General features: G+C 38.3%; 1 protein-coding gene across 3 annotated transcripts in view; it reads right to left on the bottom strand.

The window, feature by feature from the left end:
- Positions 1-24,021, bottom strand: part of DMD (dystrophin) — a 1,698,782-nt gene that overhangs the window by 361,331 nt on the left and 1,313,430 nt on the right. For all 3 annotated transcript variants that reach the window (XM_060087208.1, XM_060087209.1, XM_060087210.1), the window contains one exon: positions 16,602-16,758. In XM_060087208.1, coding sequence (XP_059943191.1) covers positions 16,602-16,758 — 157 coding nt within the window. The remainder of the gene's footprint in view (positions 1-16,601; positions 16,759-24,021) is intronic.

Genomic DNA, 24,021 nt, shown 5'->3' with positions numbered 1-24,021 from the left:
AACAGATATCAAAACCATAAAGGGAAGACTAAGGGGCCACTTGGAAAAACTTAGGTTGTACCGAAGTATACAACCGATCTAAATCATAATCATCAGTTAATTCTGTAGAAATGTGTGACAATGCACATAATGATGTGTTAATAGTAAACTGATAAAAACTAATAATGAATAAACTAATAAAAAACTAAGTAAAAACTCAACGCTTTTGAAAAATACCCATTACATTTTCCATTGTGACTTCTTTGAAAACAGGAGAAATGTTTTGAGGTATACTGAAGGTAGAAATTGTGGGAACAAGTTTCTATAAGAGTGAGCCTAGAACAGGTGTTGTGAGGTCATTTAAATTAGTTATCAATTTTAATCTCAAATCTGTAATCTTCTTTAATACAGGGGATTAAAAGAAAAGCAAAATGCACACTTTCTGCCTTCAAGAAGTTTCTGAACCAAAAGAAGAGAGAAAACGAACACACTAGAAACAAAGACAACAATAAAGTTCATATATAACCAAATACGTTGTGAGACATCCTGAGAGGCTAGGATAAATGAACAGGTATTCTGAAACCACTGAAGATAGTTACTGACCCAGATTCGGCAATCTCAGAAGGGAAGATGTTAATTAAAGTATTAAATATCACATAAATGCTAAAAGACCAGTGTAAAAACAACAGTAATAATAATTGCCCTGATCCAGGGCTTAATTATTCATATCTTTTTTTCAATTCTATCCTATTTTTAGTAATGTTGCCTATTGAATTTAAACCGTGCTCTGTTACTGGGAGAAAACTTAGCAGTATCTCCTTTAAACTTCAGGTGTATCATGTTACAGAAGTGCTCTAGAAGCAGAATGTATGACACATTTATAAATAAAGTCCTAATGGTGTTCACCATTCAATGGAATCCTGAGTCTGACACTTTGCAAAATGATTCACCTTCCAAGTTATTTACAGTTTAGTAGAGAGAGGCAAGGTTTTTGAGCCAAAATAATGAAATTTGTTAAGTGGAATATTAGGATTCAGCCTGTGGATAGTATAGTAGCATATTCTTGCACCCTTGAAATCATACAGAGTAGGTGGGCTATTTACTTTGCTTACATGTAAGGTTGATTTTCCCTCTAATATTTCATTTGTAATCTCTGTGTTTGTGTGCGTGCGTATGCACTCACACACACGTGAATGTATATGTGCATACATTTCTTGTATTCCTGTATTTTTTTCAAACACCTAATTTTTCTAGCTTCAAGAAAATTATTATTTTACTTTGTCTCTCCATTTGGACTTGACAATAGGAAGCTGATACTGATATTACTAATTATAAAAATAATAATGGCTCCCTTTATTGAACTACTATGTGTCAGTGGTTATACTAAAGACCAGAAATACAAAGTTGAATGCAAAACAGCCCTTCCGGTGTAGGAACTTATAGTAAATAGTGGAAGAGTCGAACACGTAAATAATTTCAACACAATGTGCAAAGTGCGATAGGCTTGCATAATATGGGAAAGGCTTCTTGGAGAAGATAGTATCCAAGAAGAATTCTAAAGCATGAACGTGATGAGTTAGCCAGGGAAAAGCAGGTTAGAGGAAGAAGAAAGAAGACGAAAGTGCAGGTGCGAAGACAGAGGGCTAATTCAGTGTGGCATGTGCAATTATCTCAAGTAGGCAGATGTTTCTAGAAGATAAAGTGCAAGGAGAAGACATGTCCAGAGATGAAGCAGGGTACTGTTCTTATCTTAAACTGTATTAGACCTTTAAGTCAGGATTTGAACCTCAACCTACGACCAGATATACCCTGCTAAGAAGTCTAGGTGTTGTCTCATAGGTAATCAGGAGCCTTTGAAGGGATGTAAGGAGGGGAGTGGCATGGGCATGTGTGCATTTCAAATAGATTCCTCTGACACTAGTACAGAGTATGTATTTGAGAAGGACAGAAATGGAATCAGAGAAAACAGGAGGCAATTGCAAGAATTCAGTGAAAGATTATGAGGATCTGAACCAGGGCAATGGTCCCAGGGCAAGAAAAAAAAGAGACAGAGTAAGGAAATGTTTACAGAGTAGAGATGTGGGAATCTGGTGACCGAATAGATGCTGGAGAAGAGAAGGGGAGGAGCAGGGATGACTCCTAGATTCTAGGTTGAGTAAAGGAGCGAACGCTGGGTGCAATTAAACTAAATGTGAGGAAATAAACTCTCCTGGATTTCTCAGTACACCTATAAAAAGTTCTAGCCTCGTGAACACCTTCCCATACCAGGGGAATTAGATCTGTAGTCATTTGTCTAGTTAATTTCTCTGATCCAGAGGGCCAAATGGTTATAGCCTGAAGTAGTTCCCTAGGTTAAGCTCCAAGTTGTCAGAGAGACTGGAGTAGCTATCTCTGTAGGTATTTACATTTCGAAAATATAAAGCCAAGGCCTTGGAGACATTTCTAGGTTGTAAAACCTGAGATGCATGGGGCTAGCTGGCTCTTAGAGAAGTTGGAGTTGGGACTCAGGCCCATCACGTTTCCAAGGAGACCCTTTCACGGGGGAGAAGAGGACAATTGCCTACTTCTCCTTTATAAGCAGAGAAAAATCATTTTTTCCTGGTTACTTTCCTATGGAGCACCCACCCAGCCACTCATGTGAGAAAATTTTCATCAGATCTCACCATGTCTCCTTAGGGGTAAGGCTTGAACAGAGGGTGGAAGGTAGTGATGATATTTACTGTAAAGTAAGTCAAGGAGATCTGTCTCTGATCCAGAACACCTCATGTGCACGTTCAGCATAAAATTAATAAAGATGAATATTAAAATCCCAGACTCCTATGAGGGGGGTCTGTAGGGGGAACAGAGTAAGAGGAGGTGATACGCTCAGCTTGGAGACGTAACATTCTCTCCAGCAGAAAACAAGTTTCGAATCCAATGCTTAGGGAGAAGAAATGAGATGTAGGAGTCATTCTCTCACTACGCTAATATCCACTGAGTGCCTACGATTATGCACACAGGCAAGGATTAAAATTACGTAAGTAGATGAGATTGCTCAGCGCAGTGAGAGGAAAAGAAATTCTGGAGAACACAGATACAAATGTAATGAGCAGACAGAGGAACAGGATCCAATGAAAGGCCGAAAAGGACTGGATAGGTGTGAAGACTGGGGGAAATAAGGAATGTAAAACTACTGAAGAGACAGTGAGAGTTTGAGAGGAATAAAGTGACCCAGAGTGTCCAATCATGACACAGAAGTAAAGCAAGAACAGCACTGAGAAGCGTTCATCAGACTCGGTGAGATCAATTTCAGCGGAGGGCAGTAGCCTTGGAAACAGGTTTAGTTGAGGAGTAAGTGAGAGAAGGAGGAGGCATTTCAAGTGACAACATTTCAGGGAAAAGAGGAGGACAGGACAGAGAGGATCACAAGGCAAAGAGAGATACGTTCTTTTTAGGATAGGAATGGTTTGAACACAGACTGAAAGATGGATAACCAACCATCCTTGTTTGCCAGGTACTAAGGACACGGAACTTCCAATGCTGAAACCAGGACAGCATCAGGCAAACCAGGACAGTTGGTCACCACAGCAGAGAAGAATACATTAAAGACCTCGGGGGAAAGTGGAGATAATTATTGGAGCAAAGTCTGTCAAATAAGGAAATGGATCTTAAAGGTCCCATCAAACTGAAAAAGTTCAAGACACTGTTTGATGATGCAATTCCATTGTTAAAACCGAACAGCAAATAATTCAAGGCTAAGGACCACCCATCCATTGTGAGAGACCACTTGTTTGCCCCTCGAGTTGTTGCCAAGGGCTTAGCTCCACCACAGCTGCACAGTTCATTTCTTAAATGTGAGTCACTGAGGATTAAGAGGAATCTTTTGAACAGATGAAGTTATTTTCTTTAAAACCCATCTTTTCCCCCATACCTTCTTTTTTCCCTTTTTAAGATAGCCAGGCCCAAGGCTCTGAAATAGTGATGTGGAAGAATTAGAAGCAACTACTAAAGACGTAGAGTACCTCTGTGAAAAGAAAATAATATTCTATCTCACAAATGAGAAAAAGTTAGGCATACTAAACTGATAATTTTCCTTCAGCTTCTTAAGGTTCACAAAATTAACTTATTTGAATCGTGCACTACAGAATTACAGTAGCAGCAAATCCCAAGGTAAATCCATTTTATTGTGAAGGTTATATTGTCTGATGGATAGTATTTATACATCACAAATACTAACCAACTGGGTGACTTGACTGCTTGCTGATTAATTAATTCATTCACAAATATTTATTTTGAATCTATTATGTATAAGGTAATACAGATGTAGGGACCTAATCTTTGTCCTTAAGGAGTCAACAGTTTGGCTGAGTAGGTATGTTTGTATAAAAGCATATTTTTATTCAATTAATGTTTTACCAATGCAAAGTAAAGTATAGATAAGTTAGGATTTACCTAAGGCCATCAGTTTGTTAGTCACTTAGAATCCAAAGCTTGAAATTCTTAAGCCAGGCTGAAACTGAGTAAGAGCAAAAAACTTAAAAGTTTCCTGAATTACAAAAAATGTGGAAGACACATAAGTGGAAAATCCTAATGACCATGAAGCAAATGAGAAACTTAAAAAACCTGAAAGTAACAGAGAAGTCACTGATGATTCATTTTAAGCTAGGCTGAAAGTGAGTAAGAACAAAAAAATAAAAGTTCTCTGAATTACAAAAAATTTGGAAGCCACAAAGGTGGAAAATCCTAATGGTTATGAAGTAAATCAGAAATAAAAAACCTGAAAGTGATAAAGAACCAAGTCATTGATTATTCTTTTTTTTTCTGTCTGTCCTACTTGTGGAAAAAAAATTAGGGTGAATATTACCATAAATACCTAATAATACATAAATAGTAGCTCAGAACCATGTATAGAGGGGATGAAGGGTGAGATACTGATTTGCTTGAGATACCTCAGAGAAGAGAGGGGCAGGAAGAGAAGTCTGGGCACAGGTACAGACATTACAGAGAGACAAGCTGTGTTGCTTTCACCTAGAGACAGTGGTCCTATAACTAAGGATGTAAGTAAAAGCCCTTGCATTTCAAAACAGATCTCTTTCAACCATGTACAGTGTATAGTTTCCCTGGAGCTGAATTTTACCTATATTCCCACTGAAGTGGCAAGTCTATATTTGTGTCATTTGGACCAGAAATCTGAAGGAATGACTATACGTTATCGCCACATTTATTAGCAGAACTTTACAGAACCATCCTGAGAGGCAGACTGAAGTGGTGAAAAGAGCACTGTCCTGAGTAGCAGGACGCCAAAAGTTCACATCTGGGCCGGGCCAAAACCTGGTTGCATGATCTAGGACAAGTCATAAAATCTCTCTGAGTCTTCCCATCCTCATTTGTAAAATGTAGAGGTTCGCTAAGTACCTTACCTAAGTTCTAACATCCAGTTCTAAAATTCCATAATCAACACGTTTAGATCATTAATTGGCCACAGACCTGTTACATGGTGGCAGTTTGATATAGTCTTTCATTACTAATATTAAGAATTATAGCCATAGCTTGGCACATAGTAGATAATCAATAAATATTGTTGAATAAATAACAGAACACCCAGGTAGAAAACCAGAGTGTGTTATATGGAGGCCAGCTGGATTTAGATGCAGTCGGTGCTCGAGGGTGAAAGCCTGGTTTCGTGAATTAAGAGGAAAAAATGAATGCTGTCAATTGGGGAAAACTGAGAGATCTTTTTCTGGGTCTACTCTTATGTTCTAGATCCAAAGCCGAGAGTAATCTTTGAGTCACTAGGTGGATTTTCCTCAAGAGAAGGCTCTATTAACCCTGCCTTCTTAATCCTAGTGATTTCTTCTCTAGAGATGTTCACATCCGTACTTTCGGAAGTTCCGTTATTTGAACTGCTGGTTGGGCTTTTCCTCTAGCCTGCATTAGCTAGGAGATGAAAGAACAGACAGACTCTAAATTGGAAAATTGGGATTGACACATACGCACTACTATATATACAATAGATAACTAATAAGAATCTACTGTACAGCACAGGGCCCAGGGAACTCTACTCAATACTCTGTAATGACCTATATGGAAAAAGAATCTAAAAAAGAGTGGATACACGTATATGTATAACTGATTCACTTTGCTGTACAGCAGAAACTAACACAATTGTAAATCAATTATACCCCCAATAAAAATGTTTAAAAACGAAAGAAAAAAAATAAAGTGATCCAACGGCGGTTAAAGTGATCTCAACAAATGGTTACTGAGTGTGCATAGGACAAGGACAGTAACACAGTCATTTCCACAAATTGATCGGTATTTTAGTTTTGTCATCCCATATTATCATTCTAGTTTCCATATTATTTCTACCTTATCTGTATGCCTCCTATATTGTTTTTACTTCTGATAAGAACGTTGCTGAAATCATTCTCTCGCCATAATGACCTTCCTCATTTTAAGAGCCACCATATTTATTGAGTCTCAAGCACGTCAGAAATATTTTAATGACTAACTGCTGATTTAGGGACAATCATTGCTCAATTAATTTGAAACCAAGATCATGGAAAAGGGCAAGATCCAAATGTGGTTAACTGGAGTACCAGAAATTTTGCCTCTAAGAATCTAAGACAAATTCATAGGGATTTTAGGAAGAAGGACATTTACCAGAAGTGGCAACAAAAAACCCAGAAAGACAAAGGGTTCACTTAATATTCATTCGACATAGTTGGTATTAGAGAAGTTATGAAAATGGGACACATGGGCTATAAAGAAAAGGTCATAATCATCTTTATTTTTTTATTGTGCTAAGAACACCTAACATGAGATCTACCCACTTAACAAAGTTTTAAGTGCACGATATAATACTGTTACCTACAGGCACTGGGTTGCACAGTAGACCTCGCGAACTTACTCATTTTGCATAACTGAAAGTTTATACTTGTTGAACAACTCCACATTTCCCCCTCTCCCCAGGCCCTCGCAACCACCTCTCTACTCTCTGCTTCTATGAGTTTGACTACATCATCATCTTTAGACAAGGTGAAAAAAGTTTATCTTATTTTCACTCTACTTCTGAAGAAAAGTGAAGATAAGGGATTATGGTATCAGACACATCTAGCCATTGTTTCAGGTACATCTAAGCATTGTTTCAGAGAGTCAACAACATGAAGAACAATATTAATTTATAAGTGAGATTAAATCAACTTGAAGCAAGTTTGAAAAAGTAAATGGACATATTTCAAGCCTGAAATTACTTAAAAAAATATCTAATTTTACTGAATGAAAAAACATTTTGGAGTATCTAGGGGGGGGTAATATGTTTAACAAGCTCCTGTTGAGATTTATCTTTTGGAAGTCTTTTAAACAAAAAGTTGTGTTCTCTGAGATCAAGGGCACGGGCTAGCACAGAGTCCAGCCTGCTTGCAGATCTGTGATACTGTGGAGGAATAGTTAGTGCCCACGCAGCATCGTGCACAGCTGTTTGACTCTTAATCCTAAGGTTGAGCTGCTTCCAACAACCACTGGGGAAGTCACTTCCTACAGACAATAATGTTGTTAAACTCTGAGCTCACCCTGAAAAATCACTGGTGAAAATTCAATCTGCTCCTAGGGTCATTTAGAGAATTAGGTATTAGGTCGTTGAGCCTAAACCCTAAATTTTGGAAATTCTTTCTGAAGCAATAGTGCAGATAAATGGATTATCAGGAAATCCTATGAAAAATTAATTAATACCCACTCTCAAGAGGCTTGGCCAAAATTTGAGATTGTCAAGTGTAAGTGGTGAATAATTTCTGAATCACACCATTTGTTTCTGTCTATCAACATAATCCAGAAAAGGAACTCAGTGTTTCTCTCCAGATACACACCCTCATCCATGATCATTTTGAAGTCTTTCCTGTTTCCATAAATGGCATCATCATTTCCCCATTTGTTCAAACCATAGACTTCAGAGTCATCCCTGACTCTTTGCTTTCTCTCATATTCCATACCTCATCTATCTTAAGTTCTATCAGCTCTACCTTCAAACTTTATCTTGGGTCATATAATTTTTCATCATATCTATCATTTCCATTCCAGTCCAAGCCATCATTATCTCCTTCCTAAATGACTTCAACACCCTCCTAACTTTCTCCCTGCTTTCAGTTTTGCTCCTCCTATCATCATTTCTTCACACAGTGCCAGAGTCCATTTCTGAACACATCAATCAGATCACATCATTCCTGTCTGTGGTTCTCCAGTGATGTCTCAACACACATAGAATAAAATCCACCTCCAAACTATGGCAGAAAAGACCACATTATCTGGCCTTTGCCTCTCTCAACAACCTACCACTAAGCCCATCCTGCTATTCCTTGGGCACCCCAAACCTGTTCTTACATCTTGGCCTTTGCATTTGCTGCTCCTTCTGCCTAGAATATGCTTCACTCAAGGTCTTTGCTTGGCTCACTCACGCACACGGCCCTTTGCTCAACTATAATCTCTTTAGGTAGGCCACTATCTCTCAGTCTTTCTCTATCCTTATTTTGTTCATTTTCTCCTCATAGAACTGACCTGACATGATTTTATTTTATTGTTTTTTAGTTCTTTTTTTTTGGCCATGCGGCGCAGCTTGTGGTATCTTAGTTCCCCAGCCAGGGATCAAACCCGGGGCCACAGCAGTGAGAGCACAGAGTCCTAACCACTGGACCGCCAGGGAATTCCCCTGACGTGATTTTATATATTAATGTATTGGCTTACTGTGTGTTTCCCTCATTAAAATGTGAAGGTATGTGGGGGCAGAGTCTTGTTTTCTTCACTACTGTACCTTCAGCCCCTGCCATAGAGTAGGCACTCAATAAATAATTACTGAAAGACTCAATGAATTCTAGAAGTCCAAGTTATGGTACAGTTTTTCCTAAAATAATGTTTTGGGGGAAATGGAAGAACACATAAAAAGATCAGGGGTTCATCTGTAGTTAAACAAATGTGTGTCAAAGTGCTTTGTCAAGGCAAAGTAGTACACAAATATTATTTTAAGAGTATTTGTCAAGATATCAAAAATATTTTGACATGGTTATAAAGAGGACTGTGGTAGAGAAGTCAATTTGTAAACTATTCATAGTTTATCTTATTATAGTCATTAAACAAAAGTAGCAAATCCTAGATGACTCTGTTCTCAAGTTTTGATGATATAGCTAGTTTTCAGAAGACTTCCTCAAATGGCTAGAAATGTAGTTCTAAAAATAATTTAAAATCTTTTCTATTCAGCATTTCTAAATATGACTGCATAAAATTCCAAACTTATATGAAAGTAGCTTACTCCATTAGTGATGAAGAATCGATCACAAAGATGTCGACTTCCTCCAACCTAGTCACGCAGACATCTTAGAGGTAGATAACGAACAGTGAACTTTGCAAGGGAACCAAACTTGTTTAGAAACTCCAAGAGGCTAGGTCAATGAATGCTGGAAGGAATCACTGTATTGCAACCTTTTTCTGTTGTTGTTTTTCAGAGGTGATGGGGAACAATGCATTTATTTGGTAACACAGAGCTGACTTGAATCTTAACTTTCACAAATGGCACCTAAAGACATTTTCTATTTCTGTGGAAATAGAAGGATTCCCTTGATGAGGGAACTCATCAAGCTAACACACATACTAAAATGTACCCAAAGGAAGCAGGCCAGCATTGATAACAGAATTAGCTTAAATAAATGTATAATCTACAACGTGATTTCAGGATAATTTTATTGAATTTCTGAACCTCTCCCTCACTTTGTGTGACTTCTGAGGAGACTGAACATGCATAATATATGACCTGACAAATGAATAAGTAAACTACTTTATTCAAGCCTTTTCATTTGTCAACAGCATCCACACAATAATGGCTTTCTGTCTACTGTTTTAATAATGTATGTATTGATTACTTCCATCTAAATCTTAACCAGAAAATCTCAGGAAGCTTTGAAGGTGTCCTTAATGGTCTCCAGGGAAGGAATTACAGAGAGTTTTAAACTGAAAGATGAAAACCTAATGACAAACAATTTCATTAGTAAAAATGCAAACAAAAAGTCATTACCTACAGTGTTCTTATAATCAAGACCTAATTTCCATTTAAATTTGGGGTGGGATGAAGAGAATTAAATAAACTCATGGTTTATTGCAGTTCTCGTTAGAAATTCCCCACTATGATTTGCTCCTTTAAAACTCTCTCTAGGTTAATCACAGGAGTAGACAAGTAATAAATATCACTTTAGTGACTGCTCAAGTAAAACAAAGAAAGTCAGTTTTAAAAATATATCTGGACCATGATAATACACACTTCACTGAAAATGGGTCAGTCTAGTGAGGCAAGTAATGAGGAACCGTAAAAGCCAGGATAATGTATTCAAAAGATATAAAAATTGGTCAGTTTATATTTGCTAAGGCACATTTGAGCTTTAATTATTTAGAATACTTCACCACATATGAAACATTATTTTATTAATTAGTCCTCAGAGCCATTCCCGTTGCAGTTGTTATGGTGCCCAGCTGGTTTGGGGAACATAGATCCACTCCCACGGGTATAAAAAACTGCTTTGGGGAGTGAGACTGCAGTCCCCAACTACCTGTGTGGACTGTCTTATAACCTTACCTACAGCAGAGTAATTGAGATTGACTGTATATTTTTGCTTTGAGAGCACAAGACATATGTTATTTTGCTATAAAACTTTATCATTCATCTGCAATGATATACTAAGAAAATATAAATGACCTGTTTTACAAGCATTCGGATTTATAGAAAAAAAGTGAAAAATATTTAATTAGTATTTACACTTTTGACATTTTAATGGGATTTGTATTCCCATTAGATAGTAAACAGGTGATTTTTAAAAAGTGACACACCAAATACATGGGGAACAAGGGTACAATGAAAAGTGAGCCATCTTGATACCAAACATTTTATATAAACAGTCTTTGGAGCAAGAAACCCATAAAGAGCAAGACAGTTTATAATCCTGGAAACATGGTAAAGTAAAACAAAAGTCTACAAATACAAACTCTGTTCAAGACTAGATCTTGAGAGAGTTTTGCAATGATTGTGTTTCTTTTACCTCTTCCTAATTGGATTCAGAAGATCTGATAGAGAGACCCAATTTCAAGGGTTTTCCTTTGTTGTTTTTGTCCACAGGCAATGAGAGCATCACTAACTAGACAGCAACTCCACTACAACTATAAAGGGGCTACTGCATAAATGTGACAAAACTGAGTAAACAGGGTGCAGAATTGTTCTCTCATCAACACTTAGGAGTGATGATGTTCTTTGAGGGAGTGTTGTGTGACAAGGATTTTTCTTAAGGATACAAAGAGAATTTCATGAAAACACTGGACCAGACCACAAGTAAAAACAGTGGGCATCAAAGTAGCTTTACACACTATGAAAAGATGCTTACTTAGGAGTAAAGACAAAAAAAGATGCAAGTGAGGAAGGAACATCACTCTCTATTCTTTCTTTCCCTGCCCTGGATCACAGTAGACTAGAGAGGAAGGAACAAAAGATGAGTTCATTGGCTGCTTTCCTCCCTTCCTGCCTCCTAATCTTCTTTCCTCAATTCCTATGTTCCTTTATCTATTCACTGTCTATCATGTACTAGACACTTTATAAGGTGCTAGGTATAAAAATGACAACGCTCTTCCCAAAAGCAAGCTTCTTGGAGCCCAAGGCCAGAGAGGAACACAGACACCTGGAAACAAGCAAAAGAAGCCAGTAGAGCTAGCATCAAGAGAGCAAGAGGAAGGGCAGTGAGCAAAGAAAAGACTGGGGCCAGACCAGCCAGATGGGACTTTGGGGTCCTTGCTGAGGATTTTTGGTCGTTTCCCAAGGGCACTGAAAAGCCACTGAAGAGTATTAAGATGAGGAATGACATAATTCAATTTATAGTTTTACATAGATTACTCTGATTGAAATGTTGATTGCATTGTAGGGTGTTAAGACTAGATACAGAAAAGTGAGGAGAAAAGCTCTCTTGTAACAGTGGCAATAACTACAGTAGACAGAGTCAAGAAAGGTAAACTGACCCAGTGATGTCTTAGCGTTGGAAGGCTGGAGGTTGGTCATCCTGAAAAGGTACTATGTCAGTCTGCACTGGTGTTGTTTGGATAGGAGAAACTCTTTAGTTAGATCCTCCAATCATTAGGGTTTTGTAGATTACAGCAACAAAAAGATAAAGAAGCAAAGGATTTTAGGGTCTTGAAAAAGTTATTAAAATGCTTGATGATTGAACCTAAGTTGGACTTGGAGGGAGATAAAGATAGAAGATCACTGGAACTAATGTATAGAACAAAGAGCTATCAATGGGCTGGAGATCCTGATATGTCAAAGAAAGGGAGTAAGCGGGTATCTGAATAAGTACACTAGCCAAGTGGGGATTAATTCTCTTCAATATGGTGCATGTTACCCATAACTCTAGCATCACATCTCTCCAAAGCATATTACCGGTCATGAGATTCATGAGTAAGAGGACCGAGAATGATATGTGTTAACATTTTATCGCTGTTAGCAGGCAACCAAAGCCAGTAATCAGGGAGAGTGAGACTGTGGCTAGAAGGCACTGTAGAAAAACTACGTAGACCGAATTCCTCATCTTATACCTGAAGAACAAAGTAGCAATCACCATCTAACTTACAGATGAATAGGGCTAGAACCTCAGCCTCCTGAATCCTAGGGCACTTGTCCAGTGATTCATTTTCTTTGATTTCTGGAACTAGAATAAAATTACACCTTTGGTAGAAATTCTGTCTCATTTCACCATATCATATAATGCGTTCTATTTAAAATGCCCATCCTTCTCAGTGAATGCTCTTCTACATATACACCGGAGTGTTTTCACTGTTTATTCAAAGTTAGAACACTTAAAAAATTATAGCTATTATATCACACCCTACCACAAAAGCTACCTTAATATTGTGAATTATATGAAGGGGAATGGCTAAAGGAGAAACTGGCAGTTTCCTTGGCAATTTTTTATAGACTCTGGGGTCTTCCCTCATGTTCTCTTCCCTTTTTGTCATCTCCTATATCCTCTTCTCTGGAATAATATAAACTCTTGACCTTTCTTCAAGATGCCAGTTTTTGCTATGTCTCCATAGATATCTTTCCTTTAAGTGCTGAACATATAAAAGTGGCACCATTTTATCAAGCTTTCATTGTTTGGTGGTAATTTACTTGGTTTTCTATTCCCTTGTGTTGTTTATGTACCTTTTATTCTCATTTCAAAAACACCTATCAGGGCTTCCCTGGTGGCTCAGTGGTTGAGAGTCTGCCTGCCGATGCAGGGGACACAGGTTCATGCCCCGGTCCGGGAAGATCCCACATGCTGCGGAGCGGCTGGGCCCGTGAGCCATGGCCGCTGAGCCTGTGCGTCCGGAGCAACGGGAGAGGCCACAACAGTGAGAGGCCCGCGTACCGCAAAAAAAAACAAAAACAGAACAAAAACAAAAACAAAAAACCCCCCACCTATCAGTATCCACCATATGGCAAACACTTTGCTAGGTACTAGGGTCTTAGAGGTCAGCAAGGTGAAATCTCTGCCTTCCTCACTCTGAGTCTAGTAGAGGAGACAAAAATATAATGAAAAACAAACAAAGGAAAGAAACAATTAGACAGCCTCTTCAATACGTGGAGCTGGGAAAACTGGACAGCTACATGTAAAAGAATGAAATTAGAACACTCCCTAACACCATACACAAAAATAAACTCAAAAAGGATTAAAGACCTAAATGTAATGCCAGACACTATCAAACACTTAGAAGAAAACAGGAAGAACACTCTTTGACATATATCAAGCAAGATCCTTTCCTTTTGGACCCAGCTCCTAGAGAAATGGAAATAAACAAATGGGACCTAATGAAACTTAAAAGCTTTCGCACAGCAAAGGAAACCACAAACAAGATGAAAAGACAACCTTCAGAATGGGAGAAAATATTTGCAAATGAAGCAACTGACAAAGGATTAATCTCCAAAATTTACAAGCAGCTCATGCAGCTCAATATCAAAAAAACAAACAACCCAATCCAAAAATAGGTGGAAGACCTAAATAGACATTTCTCCAAAGAAGATATACAGATTGTCAACAAACACATGAAAGGATGCTCAACATCATTAATCATTAGAGAAATGCAAATCAAAACTACAATGAGATATCATCTCACACCGGTCAGAATGGCCATCATCAAAAAATCTACAAACAACAAATGCTGGAGAGGGTGTGGAGAAAAGGGAACCCTCTTGCACTACTGGTGGGAATGTGAATTGGTACAGCCACTATGGAGAACAGTATGGAGGTTCCTTAAAAAACTACAAATAGAACTACCATAAGACCCAGCAATCCCACTCCTGGGCATATATCCTGAGAAAACCATAATTCAAAAAGAGACATGTACCACAATGTTCATTGCAGCTCTATTTACAATAGCCAGGACATGGAAGCAACCTAAGTGTCCAGCGACAGATGAATGGATAAAGATGTGGCACATATATACAATGGAATATTACTCAGCCACAAAAAGAAATGAAATTGAGTTATTTATAGTGAGGTGGATGGACCTAGAGTCTGTCATACAGAGTGAAGTAAGTCAGAAAGAGAAAAACAAATACCATATGCTAACACATATATATGGAATCTAAAAAAAAAAAAGTCATGAAGAACCTAGGGGCAAGACAGGAATAAAGACGCAGATCTACTAGAGAATGGACCTGAGGACACGGGGAGGGGGAAGGGTAAGCTGGGATGAAGTGAGAGAGTGGCATGGACATATACACACTACCAAACGTAAAACAGATAGCTAGTGGGAAGCAACCGCATAGCACAGGGAGATCAGCTCCGTGCTTTGTGACCACCTAGAGGGGTGGGATTGGGAGGGTGGGAGGGAGGGAGACGCACGAGGGAAGAGATATGGAGACATATGTATATGTATAACTGATTCACTTCGTTATAAAGCAGAAACTAATACACCATTGTAAAGCAACTATACTCCAATAAAGATGTTTAAAAAAAAAAGAAACAGTTGATAGCTGTTGGAGAATGCTAATGGGCAAGTTGTTATTCTGAAGACTGGTAAAGTACAAACATTTACTGCACCTGTCCTAGACGAACTATATCCTGGGTACCCAAATTGTGGATGAGTATACATTTTCTTTTCATAGAAGTACTCCAGCTAATAAATGAAGAAGAAATGATAGAAATAGGCAATCATCACATTGCACCCCCTAGCCATTGATCATTAATAGCTGCCAAAAATCACACACACACAAGAGAAAACAAGACACTGTGTACCTCCTGGTGATGGAAAAATACATTACTATCTATGAAGCAGTCTCATCAAAAAAAGGCAAACTCGAATACAATCAAACCTGTAGAACTACACTGTTCAACAGAATAGCCACTAGCCATATCTGAGCCCTTGAAATGTGGCCAGCCTGAATTGAGTTGTGTTGTAACCATTTTAACTGTAAATTTTTATGTCAATTACATGTTAATATGACAATAATTACTGTTCGATAGTTATGTTAGATGCAACCATTAGAGGAAACTGGGTGAAGTGTGTAGGGAGACTCTCTGTACTATTTTTGTAACTTACTGTGAATCTGTAATTACTTCAAAATAAAAAGTGAAAAAAAAGTGGGGGGGATTTAAAAGACAAATTAGCCAAGTGCAATGTCTGGACCTTATTTCAATTCTTATTTAAACCAAAAAACCAAAACCCCAAAAACCTGTTAAAACATTTAAGACATGTATATGAGAAATGGAAATTTGAATACTGCCTTGGTATTTGTCATGATAAAATTATTGACATTTAGAAAGTATTATAGGGCTTCCCTGGTGGCGCAGTGGTTAAGAATCCACCTGCCAATTCAGGGGACACGGGTTCCAGCCCTGGTCTGGGAAGGTCCCACATGCCGCGGAGCAACTAAGCCCGTGTGCCAAAATTACTGAGCCTGTGCTTTAGAGCCCACAAGCTGCAACTACTGAAGCCCGAGCGCCTAGAGCTCATGCTCCACGACAAGAGAAGCCACCGCAATGAGAAGCCCGTGCACCGTAACGAAGAGTAGCCCCTGCTCGCCGCAACTAGAGGAAGCCCGCGCACAGCAATGAAGACCCAATGCAGCCAAGAATAAAATAAATAAATTTTAAAAAATGTATTATAGTAACAACGTGGTTACCTTTAAAGAGCAAATTCTTATCTTTTAGAGACACTTTATCAAATATTCATGAATTAAATGATCCATGCCTGAGATTTGCTTTTAGATAATGGAGGACAACGTAGAGGTATAGAAGAAGTAAGATTGGCCATGAATTGATAACTTGGTCTTGATGGGTACACAGGTGTTTATTATAGAATTATGTCGCTTTAGCATACGTTTAATATTTTCCAAAATAACATTTTAAATATCGCCAAAAGACATGGACAAATCTTAAATGATATTAGTAATGCAGATGCTTTTGACATTTAAAATATGATGGCTTGGATTATTTCTAATTGACCCTTGGACTAGAGGAGTAAAAAAAGATTTCTCTTCCACTTGATTTCTTTTCCTTTTTCAACCTAGTTTCAATCAAAACTAATTTTAAAACAGTCATTGAATGCTTACTATGTGCAAATCACTATGCTTAAAAATATCCTACCCTGTGTACATCATTCTGCTTCTGAACTGCTGGGAAATCGCCTCCAATAGGTGCCTGCCGGCTTAACTCATCATCTTTCAGCTGTAGCCACACCAGAAGTTCCTGAAGAGAAAGGTGCAGACGCTTCCACTGGTCAGAACTGGCTTCCAAATGGGACCTGAAAAATAGCAGGAGCAAACTATCAGAATATCTAGAAAGATAACTGATGGTTCTAACAATCCCACTAAAGGTACATTGGTTGGTTACTTCCACAGTGTGTAAACGTACTGTGAATTACATAGCAGTCCTCAATAAAAATCCAGCTACCTGCTTTTGAGAGCAACAAAATGGGGGTATTTTGATGGCAACATGGAGGGAAGACAGTGTTTAGTTATATGTTTATTTCCACATGCAGAATTCTGAGACTTTTGGCATGAAATATACACTGGAATGGACTGCTTTCCTGTAGTGTTGCAGTCACTGATTCTTAATGTTTCTGGTAGAAGAACCTGGACCCAGTGACTAAAATAAACCACTCAGTTTTCGTGTGACTCATGCTAGTACTGGAATTCTTTCTGCTTTGAGAAATGGAAAGGTCTCTCCCCACATTTTGACTTTTCCATTTCTACACCCTAGGCAGCCTCTTCCATTGACTCCTTCCATCTGGCATCTGTTCCTTTCTGCTCCTCTTCCCATATGCTTCTCCTCCTTCTCTACCCTTCTTTATTCGTGTGCACCTGGGATTTGTTTTCACCAAGTTCCAACATTTTCCGCTTTGTTTCCTTTGTGTAAAATGTACTGAGACAACAATTCATGTAGAAAAGTAAAATCAGACATTTGCCTGAAAGCCTCCCCCCAAAACGTGAATAATTTAGGCAAGAGGCTGAGTGCTTTACCATCAACTGCCTTTAGAACACGTTAATCCATAGAAGGCATTTAAGAATATACAAATGAATGATCTGTGTTATAAAATCCACATTTCACTTGAGGATGAGAAGCTAAATTAAGAAAATAAATCATCATCCAGAAAACAAAGAAACGCAGAACTTTAGCAAAGCTCTATCCTCAGGTAAATCAAGAATTATGCTGCATTACTTACATCTTATCAGCAATTATTAATTAATTCATAAAAATTAATGCTGCCTATAAGTATAATATAGCCTCTAATGCTGCAGAGATTGAAATGTAAAGCAACCAGGTAGAACAACATTTCCCTTTGCCATTTGATACCTTAGCCTGACATTTCAAATACAATTCTTCTGCTGGCCTTAGTCAAACAGAATCACCAAATAGTACCTAGGTGCTGAAATTAAACTATTCTAAACTTCCTGAAGGATAATTTGATGATACATAAATGTCTTTAAAGTCTGCAAATATAATGACCCACAAGCTTAAATTCAAGGAACTTATACTAAGAAAGTAACTGGGAAAGCACGCAAAGATACAGGTAGAAAACTGCTATTTACAGCATATTTATGATTGATACAAAGTTGAAACAACTTAAATATTCAGTACTAGGAAATTGGTTACATACACAATGGTGAACTCATACAATGCATTGTTCAAATCCTGTGAATCCTATGCAATGTTCAATGTGATGACATAGGCAAATGTTCATGGACATGGACAAGATCATCCTGTCAGTCACTAAGTGAGAAAGTAGGTTACAAAAACGTACATAATCTATTTTTCCAAAATGTTTGTGTGTGTGCACATGCTGGACTATGCATGAAAAAATTCTGAAAGGACAACTAGTTTATCCCTCAAAGGTGGATTTACAGGTAATTCATTCCTTCATCTTTATACTTTTCCAAATTGTCAGAATTCTCTGTTGTGAGCCATATAAACATTACATTCAGAAAAACTGAAGGTATTTCCATCAGGGAAATTAAATTGTTCAAGACTCTAAGGACATTTTTAGCTAAGAAATGAATCATGAAGTATCATAAATATCATGAATTAAATATAATAGTGTAGACTGCATATGGTGTAGAGGTCAGTTCTTTTATGTTTCTGTTCTCTCCTCCTATTTCACTTTTCCAGGATAAGCCTAAGTGAGAACTCCCTATGCAAGATTTTAGCTGTTTAATGACATGTAATGACTACTGGTTACGGGGATTCCCTGGGGTATCTGGAATTTGCAGCTTGGTCCCCTTGAGGGTGAAAGAGGCTGTCAAGCAGGATATTTTGAAAGGTAGAGAGAGGCATAGTACAGCCATGGAAAGGCAGCACATTGTAGATGAGCCACTGATTAAATAAATATTTACTGAGCCCCTCTCAGTCCCAAGCAGGCATCGGGGGTAGGGAGGGGGGAAGGTAAGGGACGATATAAAGACGTCTAATGCCTGGCCTCCATCTGTCTGGTAAAGGAAATAACGCATCCCCGTGGTGGAGAGGTCTACAGGACTGATATGCCGAAGGGCAGGCGGCCTAAGGTGAGGCCTCCAGCTGCTGCTTCATTTACATAAGGAGGTGCTACAACCCACCCCCACCCCACCCCACCCCCACCTGGCCCTCGGCCAGGTTAAATGGCCCCGACTAAATTATTAGCGGGGCCGATGAAACCCTTTGTGTCCCCTAGGAGAGAGGAAAAAAAAAAAAAAAAAGAGCACTGAGACCCAGGGAATTCAGTTCTAAAGGATCTAAGAGAAACTCCATAGCGTGAGATAGGGAAGCTGTGAAGAGCAAGGGACACAGGACAGTCAAGAGAGTTAACAGAGGAACAGAAGAAGGACCTGGGATCACGAGTGACAAAAAGCTCTCAAATACCGGGATGAGGGGGCCTTCCTTATTCATCCCTAAGGCATGGAGTTAAGTCACTTTTCTGAATGTCTGATCAACTTAAGTACATATCAAATGACTTTCTGTTCCTTGCTAAAGCCTGAGAGTGAAAGGGAAGATGTGATACGAGGACAAAAACTTATACAAAAAGCTTATAAAAGACAGAGGACACTGGGTAGGGGTTGGAGAGGAGAAACTCAGACAACGGCTCCTGATTTAAAACAACACAAAGATGTCCAATCTAAAGCCATGGTTCTCAAACTTTAGTGTGCATAAGAAACATTTGAGCAGCCTGCTTAAAGTACAGACTCCTAGGTTCCATCCCCAGAGTTTCAGTACTTTTAAAAAAATTTTTATTGAAGTATAGTTGATTTACAATATTATATTAGTTTCATGTGTACAGCATAGTGATTTGGTATTTTTGCAGATTATACTCCATTATAAGTTATTACAAGATAATGGTTATAATTTCCCATGCTATACAATATATACGTGTTGGTTGTCTATTTTATACATAATAGTTTGTATCTGTTAATCCCATACCCTTAATTTGTCCCTCCTCTCTTCCCTCTCCCCTTTGGTAACCACACGTTTGGAATCTAAAATATAATACAAATGAGGGCTTCCCTGGTGGCGCAGTGGTTGAGAGTCCGCCTGCCGATGCAGGGGACACGGGTTTGTGCCCCGGTCCGGGAAGATCCCACACGCTGCGGAGCGGCTGGGCCCATGAGCCGTGGCCGCTGAGCCTGTGCTCCGCAACAGGAGAGGCCACAACAGTGAGAGGCAAGCGTACCACAAAAAATAAAAAAAATAAATAAATAATAATACAAATGAAAGTATATGCAAAACAGAAACAGATTCACAGATACAATTCCTGTAACTTGAACAAGAATCTTTACAACTCAGCAGGTGAGCTCCAGGACCATTCTCTGAGGAAGAATTTCTTGAAGTATTTCCTATGTGCCCTAAACATTACTTGTCAGTCTCCACGGGGCACAGGTGCTATTTGTCAGTGACATGATTTTGAAGGAGGTCTAGATGTAATGAAATGCTCTGAGCTCAGAGAACATTTTCCCTGGCCATATGCTAAGCTTGGGAAGTGTATTCAAGACACGTTTCTAATGCGTTTGTTGGAAGCAGCTGCCCTATTTTTATTTTCAAGATTGTATACCAAATATTTCTAAATGATTAACCTATGTTTGTATTTGGGATTTTTCCTGAAAATGTTTCTTTGTATTTGTAATGACCTTTTCCCCCTGGTTTTAAGGAACCTTAGAGATTATTCAACTCGCTTGTTTTGCAAATGTGGGAACTGAGATACAAAGGTATAAAGACACCTGCTGAGGCACATAACTTGAGCTGTCATATTTAGATTTGGGAAATGGAAACTACAAACCTCCCTATATGAGGAAATCCTTAACCTTGATGGTTTTCACCAAATGTTTTAGATCCCTGAGCAAAAAGGCTTCCTGCTAATTGGCAAATATACTCTATTTACCCCTACCTGCTCAACAGAGAATAAAACAGGAGGTTTGAAGCTACACACTTAGCTTCTATCCATTTTCTATTAATCTTTATTAGTGAAGACAAGAGCTTAGGGGTTACTAGCTTTTAACAACAGAAGTAGCGATCTTTAATAAGCAGATAATTTCTACAACTTGTAAGGTTTAGGTAAAATGCAGAACCTTTAGGTGTGTTGGGATATATAGTTTGGGCTTTAAGAAACTCTTCACTGTCAGGACTCTAAGAATTATAGGGCTGCTAAAGTGAATGTTATTTCTCCAGACACCGATACTTCAAGTATGATTCAGTTGATGCCTAGTTTGAAATCCTTAATAAAACTTTACTCTGAAAGGCAACTATTCTTAAAGCAAAATGTGTTATATTGAAGTCATTTTTCACTTTGACTTCCTTTATAAAACTAACAATATATCCCTGTATATCTTTGGTACCTTTGGTAAAAAGATAGCATGTAAGCATACAGAAAGAAAAGGTAAGAATGCAGAAATAATAAGGAACCGCAGAAATAAAATGGGAGTTATGGGGCTTTAAATAAAGAGAAGCCCAAAGAGAAGTAAACACTTTTTTCCCAGATGGGCCATGAACTCCAACTTTCAAACATAATTAACATCCCAAGAGTAAGAAAGGGAAGGTTGGAGATACTCAACATCCAAGTAGCATTTTTCTCTCACTCAAAGATAAAAAGACTTTGCTTTCTTTTGCTCGTTCTTTGTCCTCCATTACAGCAAGACCTCTAATTATTCTAATTTCTAACACCGAGTACTTTCTAAGAGATTTATTGCTGCTGTGGACTATATAATGTTGGTGTCCTCAGGTCTCAAATTAATGTTCAAAATTTCATAAAAGGGATTATCTTTATATAATATCTACAAGTTTTTCCCCCAAGGATAACAATCTCACAGAATATAAGTTTTGCTGAAATTATGTGGACGTCATATGTGATTCTCATAGTTAATAATATATACAATAATCTGGAAAATATAATCTGGTGGCAGATTAAATTGAAATCTTCATACATGTTTCTTATGCACTTGATCACTTCTCAAATTATTCATATTTTCAAAATTAAAAATGCAAGTTTTGTAGATACAGAATATTTTAGAATGAGAAACACTTTATTTGACTAATCACCATCCTGATGTTGGATAATGTCATCAGTGACTGTGTGTGTGTGTGCACGCGTGCACGCGTGTGTATGTGTATGTATACACGTAAGTAGAAAATTTTCACTCTATTTTTCTCCCACTTAAAGCAGTTAATCTTTTGTTTGACGGCACTCAGCTATCACTGAGTATTTACTTCTCTTTCTTATACCTCTTGGACAAAATGCAGTGTGATAACGCATGTGGAACAGGTGGCATCTACTTTCCTTGAACTAAATTATGAGATACAATTTCAATTAAAGTATTCTTTTCTCTCAAAGATATTGTATCAGTATTTACTTTCTCTTATACCATATCTTTGAACTTAAATCACTTCTTTTCAATATAAGAAAACCAAGGTAGAAAAGCTCAATAATTTGCCTAGGTTTATAAAGAGTGATTGTAGAATTAAAAATAATAGAATTGGGCCTCCCTGGTGGCGCAGTGGTTAAGAGTCCGCCTGCCGATGCAGGGGATACGGGTTCGTGCCCCGGTCTGGGAGGATCCCATGTGCCGCGGAGCGGCTGGGCCCGTGAGCCATGGCCGCTGAGCCTGCGCATCCGGAGCCTGTGCTCCGCAACGGGAGAGGCCACAACAGTGAAAGGTCCACATACCGCAAAAAGAAAAAAAAAAATAAATAATAATAATAGAATTGTAGAATTGCCAGGAAACTTGAAGAGACCACCCATATGTCTGGTCAAACTTCCTCATTTCAGTGAGAGAGAAAATTCAAGTCTGAAGCAGTTAAGTGACTGGCTAAAGATCAGATGCTAGGTAGTAACAGAGCCAGAGGAGAAGCTAGGTCACCCAACTGTTGGTCCAAGACCCTTTCTACTCCACCTCACTGACTCATTTATAGCTTGGAGTTTTGTATTTATCTAATTTAGCTGAAGGCAGCAAGCACAGCCCTATGAAACAACTCATGAATACTTCAAGGAACTTGCCATCAAGTGTAAATGAGAATAGTACAGGGAAGACCTGGTAAAGGAACAGTCAGAAAGCGAAATCTTGATTATGGAATCTGAGTCAAAATTTGGAGGCTCAGAGGAGAGATGGTGTTCCAAGTGTGAGGATCGGCAAATGGCTGTACTCATACGGGACAGTGAGAAAATTGTTGGAGAGCAGGAATGGGGTTAGAAAGCAGCATTTACTTGACTCAGAGAATCCATTTTGGGCAGTAACTAGATTGCTCCTTGGGGAGGAATGAAGTGGGAGGCAGAGGAAGGACAGAGAGGGAAGGGGTCAGCAGGGGCTTATTAGGCATAGTTGGTAGAGAGTGGAAGGGTCACTAGATCCTAGTGACTAAATATAAGCTTCATGAGAGCAACGATTTACTTTTGTCTGTTTTGTTCACTGTTGTATCCTCCGTGCCTGAAAGAGTGCCTAGTGCATAGTAAACATTCAGTAAATATTTCTTGAATGAACAAATAAATGAATGAGTGAAATACGGGCACCAACAAGACTGAAGTTCTTGACCAAAGGAATAACGTGATAGAAACAGTGTCCAAGGAAGAATATTTTTGTAAATGTGTAATGGATGGTCTCAATATGTAAAGAAAGAGAGCCAAATCCATCAGTATGGAATGACATGATGAAGACTTCAATCAATCAATCAATCAATCAATCAGAACCACAATCACAAGAAGAGAAAGACAGGGCAGAAGGAAGATAAATGGAGGGTAAAAGACATAATGTGGACTTAGATCTGCAAGCACAACGATACCGCTTATGAGTCAATGGAACACAAAGGGAAACTTCAGAATCATTTTTGTTCAGACTCAATTTTTTCTCATTAAAAAATGGATACCTGTGAAATTAAGCGCTAATGTTTTTATATTTTGAAATATAAAAATGGCTTCAGAATCTCTTAGGAAATCATGAACAACTGAAATTTTTTAGTATTATATGTCATAGTTGAGGTAAACACAGGGATGTTTCTCCAGGGTACCTTTGGAAGTTTTTTTTTAAATTGTGGTGACTTTTCACTACAAAATAAT

This window comes from Mesoplodon densirostris, chromosome X (assembly GCF_025265405.1).
Source record: "Mesoplodon densirostris isolate mMesDen1 chromosome X, mMesDen1 primary haplotype, whole genome shotgun sequence".
Lineage (NCBI taxonomy): Eukaryota > Metazoa > Chordata > Mammalia > Artiodactyla > Ziphiidae > Mesoplodon > Mesoplodon densirostris.
Note: the sequence above shows the minus strand (reverse complement) of the source record. Positions and strands in the feature narration are given on the sequence as shown.